The sequence below is a fragment of the Cibotium barometz genome, chromosome 36 (genome assembly GCF_041138505.1).
Source record: "Cibotium barometz isolate CiBa-2024 chromosome 36, ASM4113850v1, whole genome shotgun sequence".
NCBI classification, from domain to species: Eukaryota; Viridiplantae; Streptophyta; class Polypodiopsida; order Cyatheales; family Cibotiaceae; genus Cibotium; species Cibotium barometz.
This window is the reverse complement of record NC_141081.1, coordinates 16,990,602-17,009,790: the sequence shown is the minus strand read 5'-3', so window position 1 is coordinate 17,009,790 and position 19,189 is coordinate 16,990,602. Positions and strand designations below refer to the sequence as shown.

The 19,189-nt window shown below is 42.8% G+C and overlaps 1 protein-coding gene across 1 annotated transcript in view; it reads left to right on the top strand.

Moving 5' to 3' along the window:
* Positions 1-17,258: 17,258 nt before the first annotated feature.
* Positions 17,259-19,189, top strand: part of SKIP16 (SKP1/ASK-interacting protein 16) — a 58,615-nt gene continuing 56,684 nt past the window's right edge. Inside the window, exon 1 of the mRNA XM_086775815.1 lies at positions 17,259-17,573. Within this exon, the coding sequence (XP_086631941.1) occupies positions 17,346-17,573 (228 nt within the window). The 5' untranslated portion in view covers positions 17,259-17,345. The remainder of the gene's footprint in view (positions 17,574-19,189) is intronic.

The following is a 19,189-nucleotide window of genomic DNA, read 5'->3' as shown; positions in this document are numbered from 1 at the left end:
CTCATGCACCTGGACATTCAAGGGCGAGGCCTCGAGTGGGAAACCCTACCCCGTGCGCACGAGGAAACTACTTCCGCTACTACCATCCGGGAATCCACGCAAAGGGGGCATTGGGATCTCACAGTTAGTATCAGAGCGCTGTTGTAAATTTACATAACAGCAGCAGAAATTGCTTAAAAATTTTAAAGTAAATCTGGAAAATAATGTTTTCACTTGTTAATATTATGTTGAAGGAACTTCAAAAATTGAAAACTCATAAATTGAATTGGAATTTATAGATGGATACCCCAAATCTTTCTGGCATTCCTGAACTCTCCCAGAGTCAAGATATGATAGCCTTTGCATTCAAGCACCTCATCAACTCTGCTACGACCCGAGTAAGCAGAGTGAGACTCGCTCATCATTTTGAGAGTCTTTACTTTCCTGTTCCTCTTGAGCGACGTCGGTATATGTGGTTCTGTGGAGGGCGATGTATTAATGTCAGTACCAGTAGTCAGCGTCAGAGGCTCAGGCAGAATATTTCCTTAGCCATGATTCTGATAAGGCTAGGGCTTGTTTAGCATGTGCAACTCTTTGATCATTCACCCAAGAACTTCAGAACTTCATGCCGAGTTTTTAGGCTTCTTAGCCGCTTTATCCCTAGAGATAGAATTACAACACCTCTTTCTGCAATGAATTGTGTGTACCATGGCATGTCTCCTTTGCAGTTTTGCTTCTTTATACGAATACGATTGAGGTAGTCATTTTGGGAGCCATGATGCTCTATGTATATATCGAAAACTTTTGATAATAAATGATGTTTTGCAAAAAAATTCCAAATTGTTTTCATGATTGTGAATGTGGTTAATCTTGTTTCATGAAGTATGATGAAATAATTATCTGCTTAAAGAATAATTCGTAAAAAATTAAATAATCATAAATCTATTGTTAAAGTTAAGTTGATGAAAATCTCGTTTTGTTAGAATCATGAGGCTCGCGGCCCGTGTAAGGCAACCGAATCCTCTAACCGATGAGACGAAGAGTTAGATCCGAATGTTTGAAAAGCCTTGCACAGATCTCAGCCTGGTCCCTTCAAGGGTGAAGGGGAACAGTTAGGTGAAGTAGTGGAAAAGTGGATTGAGGCAATGGAGGAATACTTTGATGTAACTGGCTACAATGAGAGAAGCAAGATGGCTCTCGCCAGGTTAAAGATTGTGGAAATGGCCAGGGTCGCTTGGAGGAATCACTGCGAGACTAATCATCTCGACCGAAATACCCAGATCTGGACCGATCTTAAAGCTTACCTCAGAAAAGAGGTTTTGTCCTCCGGGCTTCCTTGAAACTAAAATGAATGAATTCTTGGAATTAAAGCAGGATAGCCGGACAATTGAAGAGTACCATCAAGCTTTTGCCCTTTTTCTCAAATATTCCCCTCAGTTGGATGAAGAGCAGCTGATGACCAGGTTCATTCGAGGAATGAACGAGCCATTGGACACCTTAGTAAAGAATGCCAAACCTGTCTCAATGGCCGAAGCAGTAAGAATGGCAAAGGACTTTGCCAAAGCCTTTGATGTTAAGGTCCCACCAAAGCCTGCACCCTCTAACTTTAAAAGATTCCAAACCCCGGGAAGCACTTCAAACTTTCCTCCCCCAAAGAGGCAGCAAGGCCCAATTCAAAATCAGGATGCGAGAAGATTCAGAAGTGAAGGAAGACCCTTCCCCCAGGACACTAGACCCTTCCCCCAGAACACTTTCTCAGGAGCCCCACCTATTTCAAGGATTTAGAGGGATGAGCTCAGAAGTGAAAACCGGTGTTTTGGATGCCAGGGTTTTAGTCACCAGCTGAAAGACTGCCCGACTCCTGCCATGTCAAGGGGACAGGGAAGTCAAGGACCAAGAATGCAAAGACCAACCCCTTCCTATCAGTCAAATCAAGGACCAAGAATGCAAAGACCAACCCCTTCCTATCAGTCAAATCAAGGACCATCTTGCACAAATCAGGGAAATCCCAAGAGAACTCCAGCTCATCCATCTGCCTCTGTCCAGAGAGTAGCCTCAGAACTCCTTCCCAGAACTGGGGCAACCATAGAGAAAGAGTTCAGCTTCAAACCGGCCAGAGCAGTCACAATTGCAGAAGTAGCAGAAGAGGAAAGAGGACAGATTTATGCTGCAATTGAAAACCAAGGGCCAAACCGTCAATTCTCCGTCATTCATACTCCAACTGAGTATCAGGGTAAGCCTTTTAAGCTTTTGATTGATTCGGGCAGTACTCATTCTTTCATTTCCCCTGGATGCTTGTGTAAGCTAGTCTTAGATCAGAAATTAGGGAAACCTATGCAAGTTGAATTGGCAAGTGGGAAGATTCTTTTCACTCACCTTGAGACAGATCGTTCAGTTCAATCTAGATGGGAATTTAACTGACTGTCACTTCAGAGTTATACCTTTGGGAGTTTTTGACGGGATCCTTGGAATGGATTGGCTCCACAAAAATCAAGTTGACATTCACTGTCATAATGGAACCATCTCCTTCCGTGACCTTCACGGAAACAAAGTTCAAGGAACCAAAATTTTAGGATCCCCTAGTCTCTACAGTTAGTAAAAGCTTCTAAGTTACTAAAAGGACTTAGAAAGAAGCAGCGCATTTATCTTGTCAAAATGAATCTGGTAGACTCAAAGTTAAAAGCTAAAGAACCTGAATGGTTAAGTAAATATGATGATTTATTCCTAACAAAATTAACAGAGATGCCCCCAATTTGGGAAGTAGATCATGTCATAGAATTGACCCTCGGAGCTCAGCCACCAGTAGCCTTGTGCACGTACAAAATGCCAGTTCTTGAAGCCATTAAACTCAAGGAACAACTTAGACAACTGCTGGAACAAGGGTTTGTAAGACCCAGTGTTTCACCTTGGGGTGCGCCAGTTCTCTTTCAGAAAAAGAAAGATAGAACGCTAAGACTCTATGTGGACTACAGAGGTCTCAATCAGCTGACAGTTATCTTTACCAATGCATTTTGATATTGCACCTCACACTCAAAAGAAAGCATAACACAATCCATACACTAGCAATCCAACATGCACATGGAAACCTACATTATACACAAGCTTTCCAAGGTAACCCCTTGTCAAGGGGAACCATGGTTCAACTCCCTTGGTGTTTCTCCAAATGGATGGCATCTATTAACTTCACATCTAGTGATGTGAGAGGACCAGTAGGAGACCCATTCTCTTTGGCCATAGTAGTTTGTCCCACATATGTACAAAGTAGTCAAGGAACTATGATGATCATGCCATGAACCTACTTTAAATTTCTTATTGAACTTATTCTAGTGTGTCAGTTTTTTTAAATCAGATGATTCATCCTTACTGTCACTGCTATAAAAAGGAGTTCAAAAAAGAGTCCAACTTTTAATGTTTATTGAATGTTCTCTTTTTTCTCAAAAGCATACTCTATATTTATTGAATGTTCTCTTTTTTCTCAAAAGCATACTCTATATTTATAAAAAAGAGGGGATTAGAAAAGCTTTTTGCTTGAAGAAGACTAGCTCTGTGAAACCTTTAAACATTGGGTAGTAATGTTGTATTTCCTCTTCAAGTTTGTTGAATGTTCTCAACTTCTCCCTCTCCTCCACACTTATTGTAAAGCTCGATTGTGTAGATCATGATGATGAGGGTCATGATAAGGAGGGATGCAGCAAAGAGGACGGAGATGAGCAGCCAAGGGCAGGACCTAATAAATTATTAATAAAGAATTGAGCCTTAATAAATGCATGTGCCTTTGCTTTTACGTTACTAAGACATAACAATACATGCACCACCTTATTAAATGTAAATCAAAGCTCACAACAAAACTTACAAAAAGGTCAATTGTAAGCTTTTGGGTGTTATTCGTTGGACAGTGGACACAAATGGTTAAAAATGCATGATTAATGATTAATATTGTATAGTTATGATGGCTGACCATTGACCAATTAGTCCTTTTGCTGTCAAGGTCCATAAACATGGTAGAAAATCAGTTGTTTGCGAGTAGGAAGTGCTTTAAACATGGTAGAAAATCAGTTGTTTTGTGAGCAGGAAGTGCTTTAAACATGCCCATGAAGTTCTCATACGAACCATACCTTGCACTCAAACAAATAGAGACATTAGCGTTAGCGCTTTGCTTTAGTGATGGGGCTATGCGCATGCGCACGCGCACTTGCTAGTTTGCTTAGAGAGTTTCCGGCCCTTAGGAGAGATGCAACAGAGAGGACAGAGATGAGTAGCCAGGGGCGGGACAGTAGATACATTTGAAGGCCTTGGCTATGGCCAAAGAGAATTTAGTCAGCGCTAATTAGTAAAACCAAGAACATTCATTTGGAAAGGCTTGCAATAAAAGCAATATAGGTTGAACTTGGTGGTATTTAAAATTTTGATAGACTTTCTCATACTAAGTAAAAAAATATTCATAAGAGTAAAATTGAAACATACATACAAATAGGCTATCATGGTCATGGTTGTTGGCCATGGCCAAAGATGATGCGAAGAGTGTATTGAGGTCAAATGTACCTTTTTTTGAGGTGTTCCATAGTAGTGAATATTTAATTTTTACAATGAATCTCTAGCTAATATGGAGCTATGAAAATTTTCTTATATGAGGACTCGAGAGGAATATGAAGGCAAATGAGAGTTCTATTGTAGTGTTAGATGTAGGTTTATTTATTTGATGGTGTTGTGTTCCTATTTTGACATGCGACTAAGATATATTTCTGGCTTGCATAGGTCAAGGGTGACAATGAAGCTAAAAAGATGATATTTATGGATGCTTGCTTAATGAGAAAGTTGCGCTCTTTTGATTTCTTATATTTAACACGAAAAATGTATGCTATATTTTTTGCACTCGCTCATAGATGTTTCCTACTCGGTTTTGGTTGCTCGAAGTGTGTTAATCCTAATATATCTAGGGTCATCATCTTCTAAGGATGATAGTGTATCCATGTTTATAGATAAGGCTTTACCCATTCCTTGTTTCGCCTTATTGATCTTGGCTATGGTCTCCTCTTGTGCCAGTATTTTCATTAAGTCTTATTCTTTCTTTTTCTCTTTCTTTTTATGGATTTGGGCTAACATGCCCTATGTCAAGGGTCATAATAATTTTTTTATTCGCTCCCATTGATGTACCCATGTGTTTTATACCATCGAGGATCTCAATTTTGACCAACACTTGTGGAGTAATTTTTGTGATTCAAAAATTTACATTGGAGCTTTCCTACCATTAAATAAGTCAAGTTTCCTCCAACTTTTCTAAGTCAACAAGCCTTTCGGCCATTGCATTCTCAGTCAATCTCCAACTGATAATGATTCAAGAAACTATGTACTCCACAGGCATCACTACGTCAACCTCGGAAGTTAATCGAAATGGGATGTAGCCGTACTACCTTGTACGATGTTCGCTGCACATAGAGCTGTATAAGCTTATGCTCCCAATCTGTTTAACTTGCCTGAATAATTTTTGTTAAAATGCCACATAGTATCTTGTCCATGCTCTCTATCTAAACGATATTTTGTTAAAATGCCACACAATATATTGTTCGTGCTCTCTATCCGGCCCTTGGCTTATGGGGATAGTAAGGTGAAGATTTCCTATGCACTATCATAAAGCATGTCACACAATGTGACAAGACACCTCATGGATGAAGTGTAACTTATCCAAATCTAGAGATAATGTATGAAAATTTGGTAGTGGTATGAGCTATAGTGAAAAATCTACATTGGATATCTGAAATCTAATGGTAACAAGATACTCCCCAATCTTGTTTGACCATGCTTTGGGTGCCTGCTTCAAGCCATATAAGGCTTTGCGTAACCTACACACAAAATCTAGATGTGTATCACTCTCATAACCTGGTGGCTGCATCATGTACACTTCTTCTTGCAAATCACCATGCAAGAAAACATTCTTTACATCCATTTAATATAAAGACCAACCCTTCACAGCCATAGTAGCAATGACAACTCTCACGGTTGTCATTCTTGCAACCGGGCTGAATGTCTCCTCATAGTCTATGCCATAAGTCTACGCACAGCCCTTGGCAACCAATCTTGCCTTATACCTGCTCCTGGAACCATCAGCATTGTGCTTGACTTTATACACCCACTTACATCCAATTACCTTCTTTTCCTTAGGCAAAGGCACTAACTCCCATGTTGCATTTGCATCCAATGCTGCCATCTCCTCATCCATGGCATCTTCCCATTTCTTATTTCCAATTGCCTGCTCAAAGCAAGTGGGCTCAACCTCCTGTATTGCTTTTACCATGTAAGCATAATGATGGGTTGTATATTCATCATATCTCAACCTATCAAAATAAGATATCTGTCACGTAGGCTGTAACACTTGTGATCGACGGCGGGCAGACCGGATGGCCGAGGACGTGGCCATCCGGGGTTCAGTGGGAGAGGACGCCCATGCGGTCATGGGCGGCGAGGCTAGTGTGGATGACAGGCCACACACTATATAGCCTAGGGGATGAGGGGCAATCCTCATTCTTTCTCTGCGGCTGGGTGGTGAGCGAGAGGCCGTCCCCTCCTGTAGTAGCACCCGTAAATAGCAGCGCTATGGGTATACGAAGATCTAACATTGGTATCAGAGCTTGGCATCGGGATTGCGAGTGGCGTGCGAAGCAGGCCCAGCCGTTTAATGATTGGCTTTCAATCAAAATTAGGGGGATAACCTTATCCTAAGGGTCTTCATCATCTTCTACAGCAAGAAGTTGTACACAGAAGAAGAAGTTGGCCATAGCTAGAAGAAAGGGTTTCCTCTCTCTCTCTCTCTCTCTCTCTCTCTCTCTCTCTCTCTCTCTCTCTCTCTCTCTCTCTCTCTCTCTCTCCCTTGCACACACCCAAGCTCTCCATTACAGGTAAGCAATTTCTGTGTTTTTTGCTTTAGAGCTTGTCTGTAAGAGAAGAGGTCGACTGTGCATTCACAATGGGAGAAGAAGTCGACTGTGTGTGTGGGAATCAAAAGAAGCCGACTGTGTGTGTGGGAACCTTGTAAGGGCGGCCTGCCTGGTGCTGCCGATGGCCAGCCCCCAGGTGGCCCGCCAGGCCAGCGCCGGCCCCCAGGCGGTGCAGAAAAAAAAACAAAAAAATTTAAAATTAACATTAAAATCCAACACCAGGGTGGTTCCCGCATAAGTTCCCGCGGGGAATAATTTACAGCAAGGGGCTGTCCCCGCATATATTTTTTTTGGGGGGGGGGGGAAGTTATACACGGCACCAGGGGCTGGTTCCCACAGCGGGATGGTATTTGTATTTGGGACATATGTTTCGGTGAAGCTGTTCCCGCAGCAAAGGGACACACGAGACTTGATGACCGCCGCCTTTTACGGCTCCAAGCGGTTGTTCGCATGATAATTGTCAATTATTATTTTTTTAATGAGTTGCAGGTACCTTTCTCTCTCGGATCGGAGCATCCCGGAGTAGCGACGCTTGTAGAGGCTCGCAGCGCAACACAAATCGACAGTCGACGACAGTCGCGCAGGCGACCGTAAGGGGGGTGACTATTCTCTCTCCACTGCTCATTTTATTAGCGTTTTTTTTTGTAATTTTTGAGTTCTCGCATTTTTATTTATACAAGAATTAAAATATGTCTGCTAGGCATAGTGTGTTCCCACCGCCTTCTACCTCTAGGGTTTTCAGGTCACTTGTCCTTGGTCGCAGGTTTGACCCCGATCGAATTGTCAGGCCGTATACACCCAACCGTTGTCCGGTCCGGAGTGCGCTCGTCGATCACACATGATCCGCCAACGCCCTCCTCGTCTGTTGACCCCGCCTTAGGACCCAGCGAGCCCGCAGCAGTAGAGCAGATGACCCCTTTCTGGCCGATGAGCCATATGACATGAACACCGACGTCGCCGAGGGGACTGAGGAGGACCTCTTGGAATATGACGACGACGATTATGACCTATTGGACCCTGCCGCGCCAATGTCCTGACAGAGACGGAGCTCTCTAGTGGACTTTTTAAATATCTTAATGCAAAACTGAATAATATGGGTAAAGTCCACGAGACTGACTTAGTCACGATGCTACAGAGCATCTCCACACGGTTAGACGCGTTGCAGGAGTATAGGCCGATGCGCCTGCGGGGCCCCCGTAGAGACAGCTTCGTCGTTATTGAAAGACTTAAAGCCGCCTAGTTTTGGTGGCGAGGAGAAGGAGAGAAACAAGGACTCGATCAACATGTTTCTAACGAAGTGGTCAGACTTGCACGCACTGCGACAGCAGCCTAGCCGGGTGCAGCTCGTAGAGAGGCTAGCCTCTCATTAACCAGCAAAGCATACAAGTGGTGGATGAGTTTGACAACTCGTCCTGCCACTTGGACGGAGTTTGAAATGATGTTTCGAAAAGATTTTTTGCCTGTTAATGAGGCGGAGAGAAGCTGGGAGTTATGGGACAAGTGTTCGATGGAGAACAAATCCTTGACTCAGTATATCTCAGACTATAGGGAGATAGTACTCAAGCTAAAGGGGATCGATGAATTCCAGACATTACGAGGCTTTAAAAGAGGCCTCAAAGATGATTACCTTGAGTACGTAGAGCCCTTACAGCCTAAAGACTTAGGAGAGGCAATTAAGTATGCACAGATATTTGATGACATCAAGCGCCGTAGTACGTGTGGTGGTTCGAGCAGGGCCGAGGGTAGTGAGAAGAGGAGGTCAGGCCTTAAAAGAAAAGGGTTGTGCAGTGATAAGCAGGGGGATAGGATGGACTAGGGAGGACAGAATGGTCATTGGTCTAAAAAACCGTGACCATCCAGGAAGAAAAGAGACAGCGAAGTCCAAAAAAAAGAGGAGTATATTAAAGCGTGAAAGAAAAATCACTGCTTTAATTGCAACGATGTAGGGCACACGAAGGGTGAGTGTCTAAAGCTTAAAGCCAGCACGAGCGGCAACAAGCCCAAAAGAGATGGGTAAATCCTCTAGGCAGTTGCATACAGTGCAGAGACTCCCTCTCAGTTCCGCAGAGTTCAGAGAGGTGACAGTGTGTCATTGTGATGAGCATCACGCTTGTTCGGTGACACCAGCGATGTGGCAGCCTACTGTAGGTCCGCATGACATGGTGCACATGTATGGCACCATAGGTGGCCGTAGAGTCACAGTTTTTATCGATGATGGAGCTAGCCACAACTTCTTGAACTACTCGTTAGTCAAGAAGGGGTTGACTGAGACCCAGAGCGATCATGAGTATACTGTTGGCCTAGCCAATGGGTATGACAAAACGGTATGGAATACCGTAGTATTGGGGGTCCCATTATCTATGTAGGACTACGAGGCTCCGCTTGACTTTCAGGTCATGCACTTAGCCAGAGCAGACGTATATCTAGGCAGGGAGTGGCTGTATGGCTTGGGCCCTAGTCTAGCTCGGAGTTACCTACATAATACGCTACGTTTTGAGCATGGAGGTAGAGTCATTACCCTGCAAGGCGACCGTACTGTCCCCGCCACACCACTTATTTCCTCCATGGTGCTGTGCACAGCGGTCCGTAGAGGCTAGATAGCAAAGGTATATGCTTGTTACCCTCTTTTAAATTCTGTTTCTGTAGATGAAAGTGTAGATGATGTTTGCGTAGACAAACAAGGAAAACAAAATAATTGGACGAGACCCACTTGTTTGAAAACCCTGTTTGGCATGCATGCGATTCAAACAAGAAAAAATCCAAGGCGAAAGAGACATTAAAGAAAAAGTACATAGATACTTTATAAATTTATTAGAGGAATTTCAGGATGTTTTTCCTGATGATTTACCAGATGGCTTACCACCATCTAGAGAAGTAGACCATGGCATCGAAGTTATGCCAGGATCAAAACCTATAAGCAAACCTGCTTATAGATTAAGCCACTCCGAGGCACAGGAGGTGGAAAAACAATTGACGGAATATTTGAACAAAGGCTTCATTCAGCCTAGTTCAAGTCCGTGGTGGGGATCGCCTATTCTTCTGGTAAAGAAGAAAGACGAATCTATGCGGATGTGCATAGACTATAGGGCTCTTAATCAGATAACGATTAAGAACAAGTCTCTGATGCCACGCATGAATGAGTTGTTTGATCAACTCTATGGATCGAGATACTTTACAAAAGTAGACCTGAGATCAAGGTATCATCAGGTTAGAATTAAAGCAGAAGATATTGCGAAGACAGCATTTAGGACCCATTTCGGGCATTTTGAGTTTTTGGTTATGCCATTTGGGCTAACCAATGCTCCAGCGACGTTTATGAGCACGATGATGGACATCATTTTACATCCATATCTAGGAGAATTCGTAGTAGTTTTCCTAGATGATATTCTTGTGTACAGTAAGACACAGAAAGAACACATAGAGCATTTGCGTCTAGTGTTCGAGTTATTGCGAGAGCACAAACTATTTGCAAAGAAGAGCAAATGTGAATTTTTTGAAACAGAAATTCACGACCTTGGCCATATTATATCCGCCCCGATGGTACGTGGATGGAGCTAGAAAAAGTAGAGGCTATTCTTAAATGGCCAGTGCTGAAGAATCTCAAGGAACTGCAGATTTTTCTTGGCATGTTGGGGTTCTACCGACAGTATGTGAAGGACTACGCGAAGATCGCAGTCTCGTTGACTATCTAGTTAAGGTCAAAAACTAAAAACATAAGTTGGGGGGAAGCCCAACAGAAGAGCTTTGATAAGCTCAAGGTGGCCGTAGCAGTTGCACCTGTTTTGACTATTGTCGATCCAAATGAGCCGTTTGTCTTGGAAACAAACGCTAGTGATGAGGCCATTGGGACCGTACTTATGCAAAGGGGACGCCCGATTGCATTTGAGAGTAAAAAGTTAGATCGTGCGCAGCGTAACTGCTCGGCTTACGAGCGAGAGCTACTAGCGATAGTTCATGCACTGAAAAAGTGGAGATACTATTTATATGGTGCTCCTTTTGAGGTCCGGACGGACCATGAAAGTCTGAAATGGCTTTCAAGTTAAAGTGAACTGAAGGGTAGAAAAGCTCGGTGGGCGGAGATTCTACAGGAGTTTGACCTTCAGATACGTTACCAGAAAGGTAAGTATAACGTGGTGGCACGGAGAGCTTTGATGTGTAGGCCCTTCATCACCTTTGACTGCCACGGCTTCAAAGGGGAGTGATAAATTTCGTCGGGGGGAGAAATATGCTAATTACTCCATTGACGACGGATACTTACTCTACAAGGGTAGAGTATGTGTACCAACTATTGGTGACTTTCGGGCCCAAATTCCTAAAGAAAGTCATGATAGTCCAAGTACGAGTCATCCCGGGATTCAGAAGACCTATGCACTAGTAAAAAGATAGTTTTATTGGCCTAGTTTGTTTAAGAACATCCAGACTTATGTGCTGAAATGCAATAAGTGCCAGGTCAATAAACACGAACGTCTTAAGGTTGGAGGACTACTCCATCCGCTAGAGATTCCTAAGGGGAAATGGGAAAGCATTTCCATGGATTTCATTACCGATTTACCCAAGACGAGTCGAGGGAATGACTCGATGTGGGTGGTAGTGGACAGGTTAACTAAAATGGCAAAGTCGCCACCCACGAAGAAAACTGTTAAAACGACAGAGTTGGCAAAACTCTTTATTGAACATCTCTACAAGCTATATGGCTTGCCTACAGATATAGTGTTAGATAGAGATAGAAAGTTCAAAAGTCATTTTTGGAGGGAAGTCTTCAAAAATTTAGATACTACTATGGCAGATCATCCGGAGTCTGATGGTCAAACTGAAAGAGTTCACTAAATTCTAGAGGATACGTTGCGTTCTTATGTTAGTAAGAAGCAATCTAATTGGGAAGAGTACTTGCCCTTATTGCAGTTTGCCTATAACAGCTCCAAACACTGGATTTACACCATTCATGTTAATGTATGGATTCCAGCCAAGATCTCCGATGGCTGTAGGCCTAGAAAAGGAGAAGATTCAATCTGTCAAGGATTTTCTTGAAGATATAAATGATATGCTCAGAGCCGCACGTGAGAGCATTCGTAGCGCTCAACTTATGCGGATAAAGGACGTAGAAAGGTGACCTTTGCAGAAGGTGACTTTGTATTCCTCAAGGTTCCTGCGCAGTCAGAAACCATGAAAACGGGAAAGTGTGATAAACTTTCTCCGAGATATTGTGGTCCTTTTAAAATCCTTAAGAAGATTGGGGACGTAGCATATAAACTTGAGTTACCGGAGAGTTCTCAAGTCCATCCTATCTTCCATGTCAGTAAATTGAAGAAATCAGTTCACGGGTTAGAGAACGTAGTTTCTCCATAGATTTTGGTGGACTTGATAGAGCCACCAAAGATACCACATGAACCTGAAAAGATTCTAGGGTATCGTGATAGACAAACCCAACATAAAGTGTACCAGGAGGTACTTGTTAAAAGGACAGACAGGAATGAGGAGGCAGCTACTTGGGAACACCGTAGTGCAATTTCCAAGAGGTTTCCCCAGTTTGTTTTCGAGGACGAAAACTCTTCTTAAGGGAGAAGTAATGTCACGCAGGCTGTAACGCCTGTGAGACCGACGGCAGACCGAATGGTCGAGAACGTGGCCATTCGGGGTTCAGTGGGAGAGGACACCCATGCGGAGTCATGGGCGGCCAGGCTAGTGTGGACGGCAGGCCACACACTATATAGCCTGGGGGATGAGGGGCAATCCTCATTCTTTCTCTGCGAGCTGGGTGGTGAGCCAGAGGCAGTCCCCTCCTCCCCATACATTTGAATGTATGATATCCAATGGCCTTGCACTGACATGCTTTTCATGTGGGAAAGCATGTTTGGCCTGCTTACCAAGTTGGCATTCTTCCCATACCTTATGCATACCGTCAACCTTAAACTTTGGCAAACCTGCAATAATATTTTGGGCCTGCATAGACTTCAGTCTCGCTGTACATTCACATGACCAATGCGCTTGTGCCATATGTCAATATCTACAATGACACCTGTTCCATATGCAAACATGGCTGCATTTATCTCAAGCATGTTCACATCCAAAGTAAACATCCTGCTATTTCTGTTACCCTTTATAATAACCAAGCAACACTTATTTTTGAAGTCTTCCACAAAACATCCTTGAGGATTAAACCTCATTTGCAGACCCTGCTCAACCATCTATCCAACAGAAACCAGGTTCTTTGTACTATTCGGAACATGAAGTACATGAGCCAAGTACCTCATTTTGCCATCCTGCATAGACAATGGCACTTTACCAACATGCATAATGGGATGCGCAGTATCATCATCTGTTTCTACCATAACCTGATTTTTCTATTTTCTCCATATCTCTAAACCACTCAGCATGACTGGTCATGTGGTTAGAGGCGCCAGAATCCACATACCATATATCTTGAGATCCTGACACATCCCCTATTATGGAACAAAGCATGTGCTGCATCACAAACAGTTGCTCACTTCTGTCATCACCTCCATGTTTGCTAGATGATGTATAGTTGCCTGCTGCAACTTTTCACTTTTAATGTCATTCTGCTTTTTGTAGCAGTCCTTTGCCATGTGTCCTGGTTTGCCACAGTAGTAGCACTCTATGCTATTTGCATTTTGATTTCGTTGCCAACCACCTCGGCGTCTTTGGCTCCCCCTACCTCTAGACTGGCCTCTTCCACTTGTGTATGATTGCTACTGTGAATCATTGGACTGTTGTTGTCCAGAATTCTGATTTCCTTGTCGGCCACCACCTTGGGCTCGCACCATGGCCTCTACCTGAATTAGAGTAGAAGGTCTGTTCCGATGTGCTTTGTGAAGAAGAATCCTCACCTAAATCCTTCTCTTCTATGATCAGCATAGATATCAAGTCTCGAAAGTTGGGAATATTCTCCCTAACTACAATGGAGGCCTCTCAATGGCTTGTACTCTTTGCCAAGCCCATTCAGACAAACACTCACCAAATTATCATCCTCCACTGATACATTGATAGACCCAAGGGATTCAACAATGCCCTTGATCTTTAAGGCATATTCATTGATGGACATGCTTTTCTTTTCAACAGTATGTAACTCTTGCTTTAACTGCAACTTCCTTGCCTTGTGTTAGTCTAAACATCTGAACCAGATTCTGCCATGTAACTGCTGGAGTGTTTGCATCTTGTATGTGTCCTATCATAGTGTCTATGACACTAATTGAAAGCCAATACATGCATATGTACATATACCCAATATCAACAATACATGTACAAACCCTATATCAACAATACATGTACAAACCCTGTTTGCACTTCCAAAATGCAATGCTGCACTGCAATAACCAGATTTCGAGTAGAAACAGTTCTCTACCAGAACTTCCAAAAAAATTACTGAAAATACCCTGTAGTGATGAAACAGGGCTAGTAACGCGCTCGAAACACGAATCTGGCTGAAAAAAATATATCTGTCCAACTAACAAGACAGTATACTTGTCCTGTAGCTCCACTCCCACAAGACAGGTCCTCAATCGGAGATGTGTAGCTCCTAGAGCTATTGAGGGGGTGTTGTACCTAAACCAAGAAGGAGAAAGAGATGATGGTGCTCTTACCCGTGTAGTACCGCTTCCTTCCGTGCTTGTTCTTGCCTCCTTAGCTCTCACACGAACGAGGCTCTGATACCATAAAGAGAATGTGGAGAAGAGGGAGAGCTTCAAACCCTAGCAAGCAAACACACACACATAAGAGAGAGCAAGACACAAGAGAGAGATGGATAGCTAAATTTTCTTCTATCTTCTTCTTCTTTACTCAACCAACATAGCATAAAGATAAGAGTACACATTCTATGGGTTAGTACCCAACTACTACAACATACAAGGGTCGGTCCATAATGTGAACCCAACTAAATGAGTGGCGCTATAACTGTGCCAGTCTCTAGTAAGCCAAAATGGCTGTCACACAGCCTGTCATCCCACTGGCCGCCGTAGATCACCCATAATCTCACCAACCATGCCAGTGGTGTAGATGCAGAAGCTATCACCCAAGCGGGTCATCAATGTCCGACGTAGCACTAGTTGAGCTCGATATCTCAACAACCTTCTCCTCCTTGATCAACCTATAGGGCACTACTGAGTCTCTTCCTTGATCAACCTCTCTCTCTCTCTCTCTCTCTCTCTCTCTCTCTCTCTTTAAGTCACTTCAGTAGTGTGGCCTCTAACCTCTATGCATAACGATAAGCCTTGTTGTTGCAAGGAAGAGGGGGGAAGAGCGAGAGTAGTGATGCTCGTGCACGACGAGAGAGATCTAGAGACAACACCCACATGCACGGATGTGGTGTCAAAATCCCTGAAAAAAAAGAAAAAAGAAGAAAACCTATTCTAAGGTTGATTTTTAAAAAAGAATTGAAGGCTGTTGTAAGGGGAACATCCCAATAATATGGCACCAAAATGTTTCTTACATTTCCATTAAAGATATTCTGTGAGATTTTCAAGAATAAGAGTGTTTTTCTAAGGTTTCATTTTAGTATGTAATGATTGATGCTTGAAAAAGTCAATGAAATGGTGACCCTCCATATGCTTTCTATTTGCATGCATTCACCCTCCATGTTCTCTCTATTTAAGGCAATGAAATGATGAACCCCCATATGCTTTCTATTTGCATGCATCATATGCTTTCTATTTGCATGCATTCACCCATATGCTTTCTATTTGCATGTGTTCACCCCTCCATGTCATTTCTATTTGCATGCATTCACCCAGATGCTTTCTATTTCCATGCATTCACCCATATCCTTTCTATTTAAGGTCTCACAATTCTATATAAAGGCCACAAAGGGCTCATTTGACAAGTAAAGGGAGGGAGAGACAAGAGGAGGAGAGGGAGGGGGTGGCCATGGGGGAACTCATGCCTAAGGTTGTATTAATTAAATGCCATTGATACCTTTAAAAAAAGTGTGAATATGGCACCAAAATATTTTGATACACACCTACAAAAAAGTGTGAATCCTTAGGCCCAAACGTTCTTTAAATTAATTAAATAGTGCGTTTTGCGTGAAATATGCAAAAATGCGTAAGGTTTCTTAGGTGGAGACGTCTTCATGCATGCGTTGACACGTATCCAAGTCTCATGCGTGCACACAGGCGGCTGAACTCCTTCTTTTTTAGTTAACGCTCATCTAGATTGCTCCGTCTTCCTGGAAATGTTGTGCTTCTACACTGGTTTCACTCTTCTCATTTTCGTCGGCTGTCGTCTTCTTGCGGCTGTCCATTCTTCTGGAGACGTCAATATTGTCCGTTGCTCGTGATTTTGGATGGTAGCTTCTACATCGTTATGTGGCTAGCATCTATGCATGTGGTTTGTGTGACGGGCTTCTGTGTATGCTTGCCGAATGACCAATGTTCTTGACTTGTTATGGAGAACCTCCATACGATGTTCTTTTGTAGGTGCACGTCTTTGTGGACACGTCCTTCTTCTCGACATTTCTCCATGCTGTGCTTCTCGTCGCGCTGTTGTTGTTTGTTTGGTTCTTTGACATTCATACCCTTCCTTCCTATCTCTTCGCAGGTTCCACATCATTCTGCATGTTCTTTTTTAATTGGGTTCTCTTCATCTTGTTCATACTATTGTCTGTCTTTCTTTTTGTGGACTGCCTACCGCTTATTTAACGACCCTCTGTTGCTTGTTCGATCACTCCCGCTGCTCCTTCTCGTGCCTCCTAAGGGGAAAGCTCTTCATTGTCATGAAAGTCATCTTCTTCCTCTTTGCTTTGTCTTGAGGGCTGTAAGTTGATCGACTATCCTCTCGTAGCAGCCCTATCATCATTGACGATAATGAGAACGATCATGTCCAACAGGACTATAGTGCATCATACCTTTCTGTCTGGGAGAAAATGACAAACTTTAAAAAAGCAATTGTCAATGGTCATGACTTTGTCTCGCTCTTACCCAGTGTTTGTAAATTTGTTAGGCTTAAGGAGGAAGAAGCCTGCTAAAAACGAGTCTGTGTTTTCCTGGGAGTTTGTAAATGTGTTCTTTGTGACGACACCTCTCTGCTGTCAAGTCTGCTATGGTGTCGTTTGTAATGTCCACTGTAATAAACTTTGCCTCCTTTTTGCACCTTATATTTCTTACTCATGGAATTCCGTTTTTAGAAAACAAATGTAAAGAAATTCGTTTCTTGCTATTATATTCTATTTTCGACCTTTGAAATCTCATGTTATCTATCAGATAAAAAGCCTGAATATATATATATACACACCAAATAAAAAGATAAAAACTGTGAATAAAATTTTATATATACGCGAGAGGGAAAGTAAAGGGAAACCCAAAGCAAATTCCATTATTTATCCACACGCGTTGTACATACGCGAGAGGGAAAGTAAAGGGAAACCCAAAGCAAAATCCATTATTTATCCACACACTTGGACTTGCTCATAGGTAGGACTTTAACATGGATGTGGAAGAAGCAGCAGGATGGGGTGTGCAGAAGCTGCCAGAGTCCCTGTTGCAGGCCATTCTGAAGGGGTGCGAGTTGGGAGATGTGGGGAGGTCTGCGTGCGTGGACCGGCGCTGGCGCTCCATCGCCTCCGATGATTCCCTCTGGAAGGACCTCTGCCACAAGCACCTCGGCCTCTCTCACCCTTTTGACCACCTTGGAAGTCTTTGCCCTTCCTTCCAGGTTAGCTAGCGCTCTCTCTCTCTCTCTCTGTGTGTGTGTGTGTGTGTACCAGCGTCTGTTATCGCACCCAAATATGAGTCCCTCCATCAATCAGGTGAAGAGGGCACCTTTTTTTTTTCCGGGCCACCTTTTCCTCCCCTTGTTTCTTTTTCGATAATGCTATTAATCAGTTCAGAAGGCACTTTTTTTAAAGTTATCGCGATAATGTTTTTTTTTCTCTAAATCTCTTTGATACCATCTATTCTTAAGAAAAGCTTCACTTTACTGACACACATGAGTAGCATTTGAAATTTTAACAGATGAATTAGGGATTGTTGAACACTTAAAATAGAAAGGGTAGAACATAAAGCTCAAATACGGTAGAAGACCTCTACAAACAATGAACAGCTTTTGCATGATCCTCCCATCCTTTCTCTCAAGAAGTATGTCCACCCTCATTCAAGTGTACTCATAGTAGATGGCACACACTTAGTTTGAGAGACTCTAGAGACACCGGGAACAATTTCACTGAAAAGCCATTAGACGACCAAATCACATATAGAAGGCCCCCATTTTGTGTCATAATAGGTTTAAAGGATGCCTAGTTCCTAACCAATGAGGAGATGGCGGTGTCTTTTGGTATTACATGCTCCTAGTGTCCCCTTCCCCCAACCGCCCAACTGCATCCCAATGCAACCTCCTTTTGAGAGCGGCCAGCCATAGAAGGAGCTGTTGGAAATCATGGATCTAGGGCTAGGCTAGCCTAAGGAGGCTCAAACATAATGCTAAACATGATTATAAACAAATGACAAAAGCAATACAAAGCAACACAAGATGCACTTACTTGACCAAGAGATTGTGTACTTGAGAATGAATTGTTGTGTGACATTACATTGAAATGACCCTTTATATAGGTCCAAGTACCATATGGGCTTTGCCTTTGCATGTGGGATAACTCCTAGCCTTCACCACATTCATCCACATCCCTTTGACCTTGTCTATGATATGACATAGATCACTTTTTCTAACACCCTTCCTTGATCATGGCATATCATAATGCCCTTCCTTGCTTCTAACATTACATGAAAGGAAAAGCTTAACTCATAAGGAGTATAGCTCTACAGTACATAAAAGAAATTAGCATCGCTCATAGGGAGCATAGCTTCTACATTGCGAAAAGAAAATGACATGACATGAAAAACATTCCTACATGAAAACATTCCTCTCCCATACCCCATCATCATCATAGCATCATCATCATCATATCCATGGGCATCATCATCATCATTTGTTGGTCATGGAGACCCAACTCCCCATCAATCCCCCCTTGAGGGCTACATGGCCTACTGAGAGATATTGTGAGCATCATAGAAACACATAACCTACATCATCGGTGGTTAGAGGTGTCCATACATAAACATTTGGGTAAGAGAGGGCATAAATCATTCGTCATTATGACATGTGAGCCATGACATAATAATCAACATAGACAGCATCTTGTTCATCTTCATTGATATCTTCGTCTGTCTTCATCCATTTTTGCGTCTTCATCTGCATCTTTATTTTTGCATAGCATTTTCTTTGTCTTGACATTGCACATAGATTGTGCGTGCATTCCCATCCTTGAGGCATCGGCA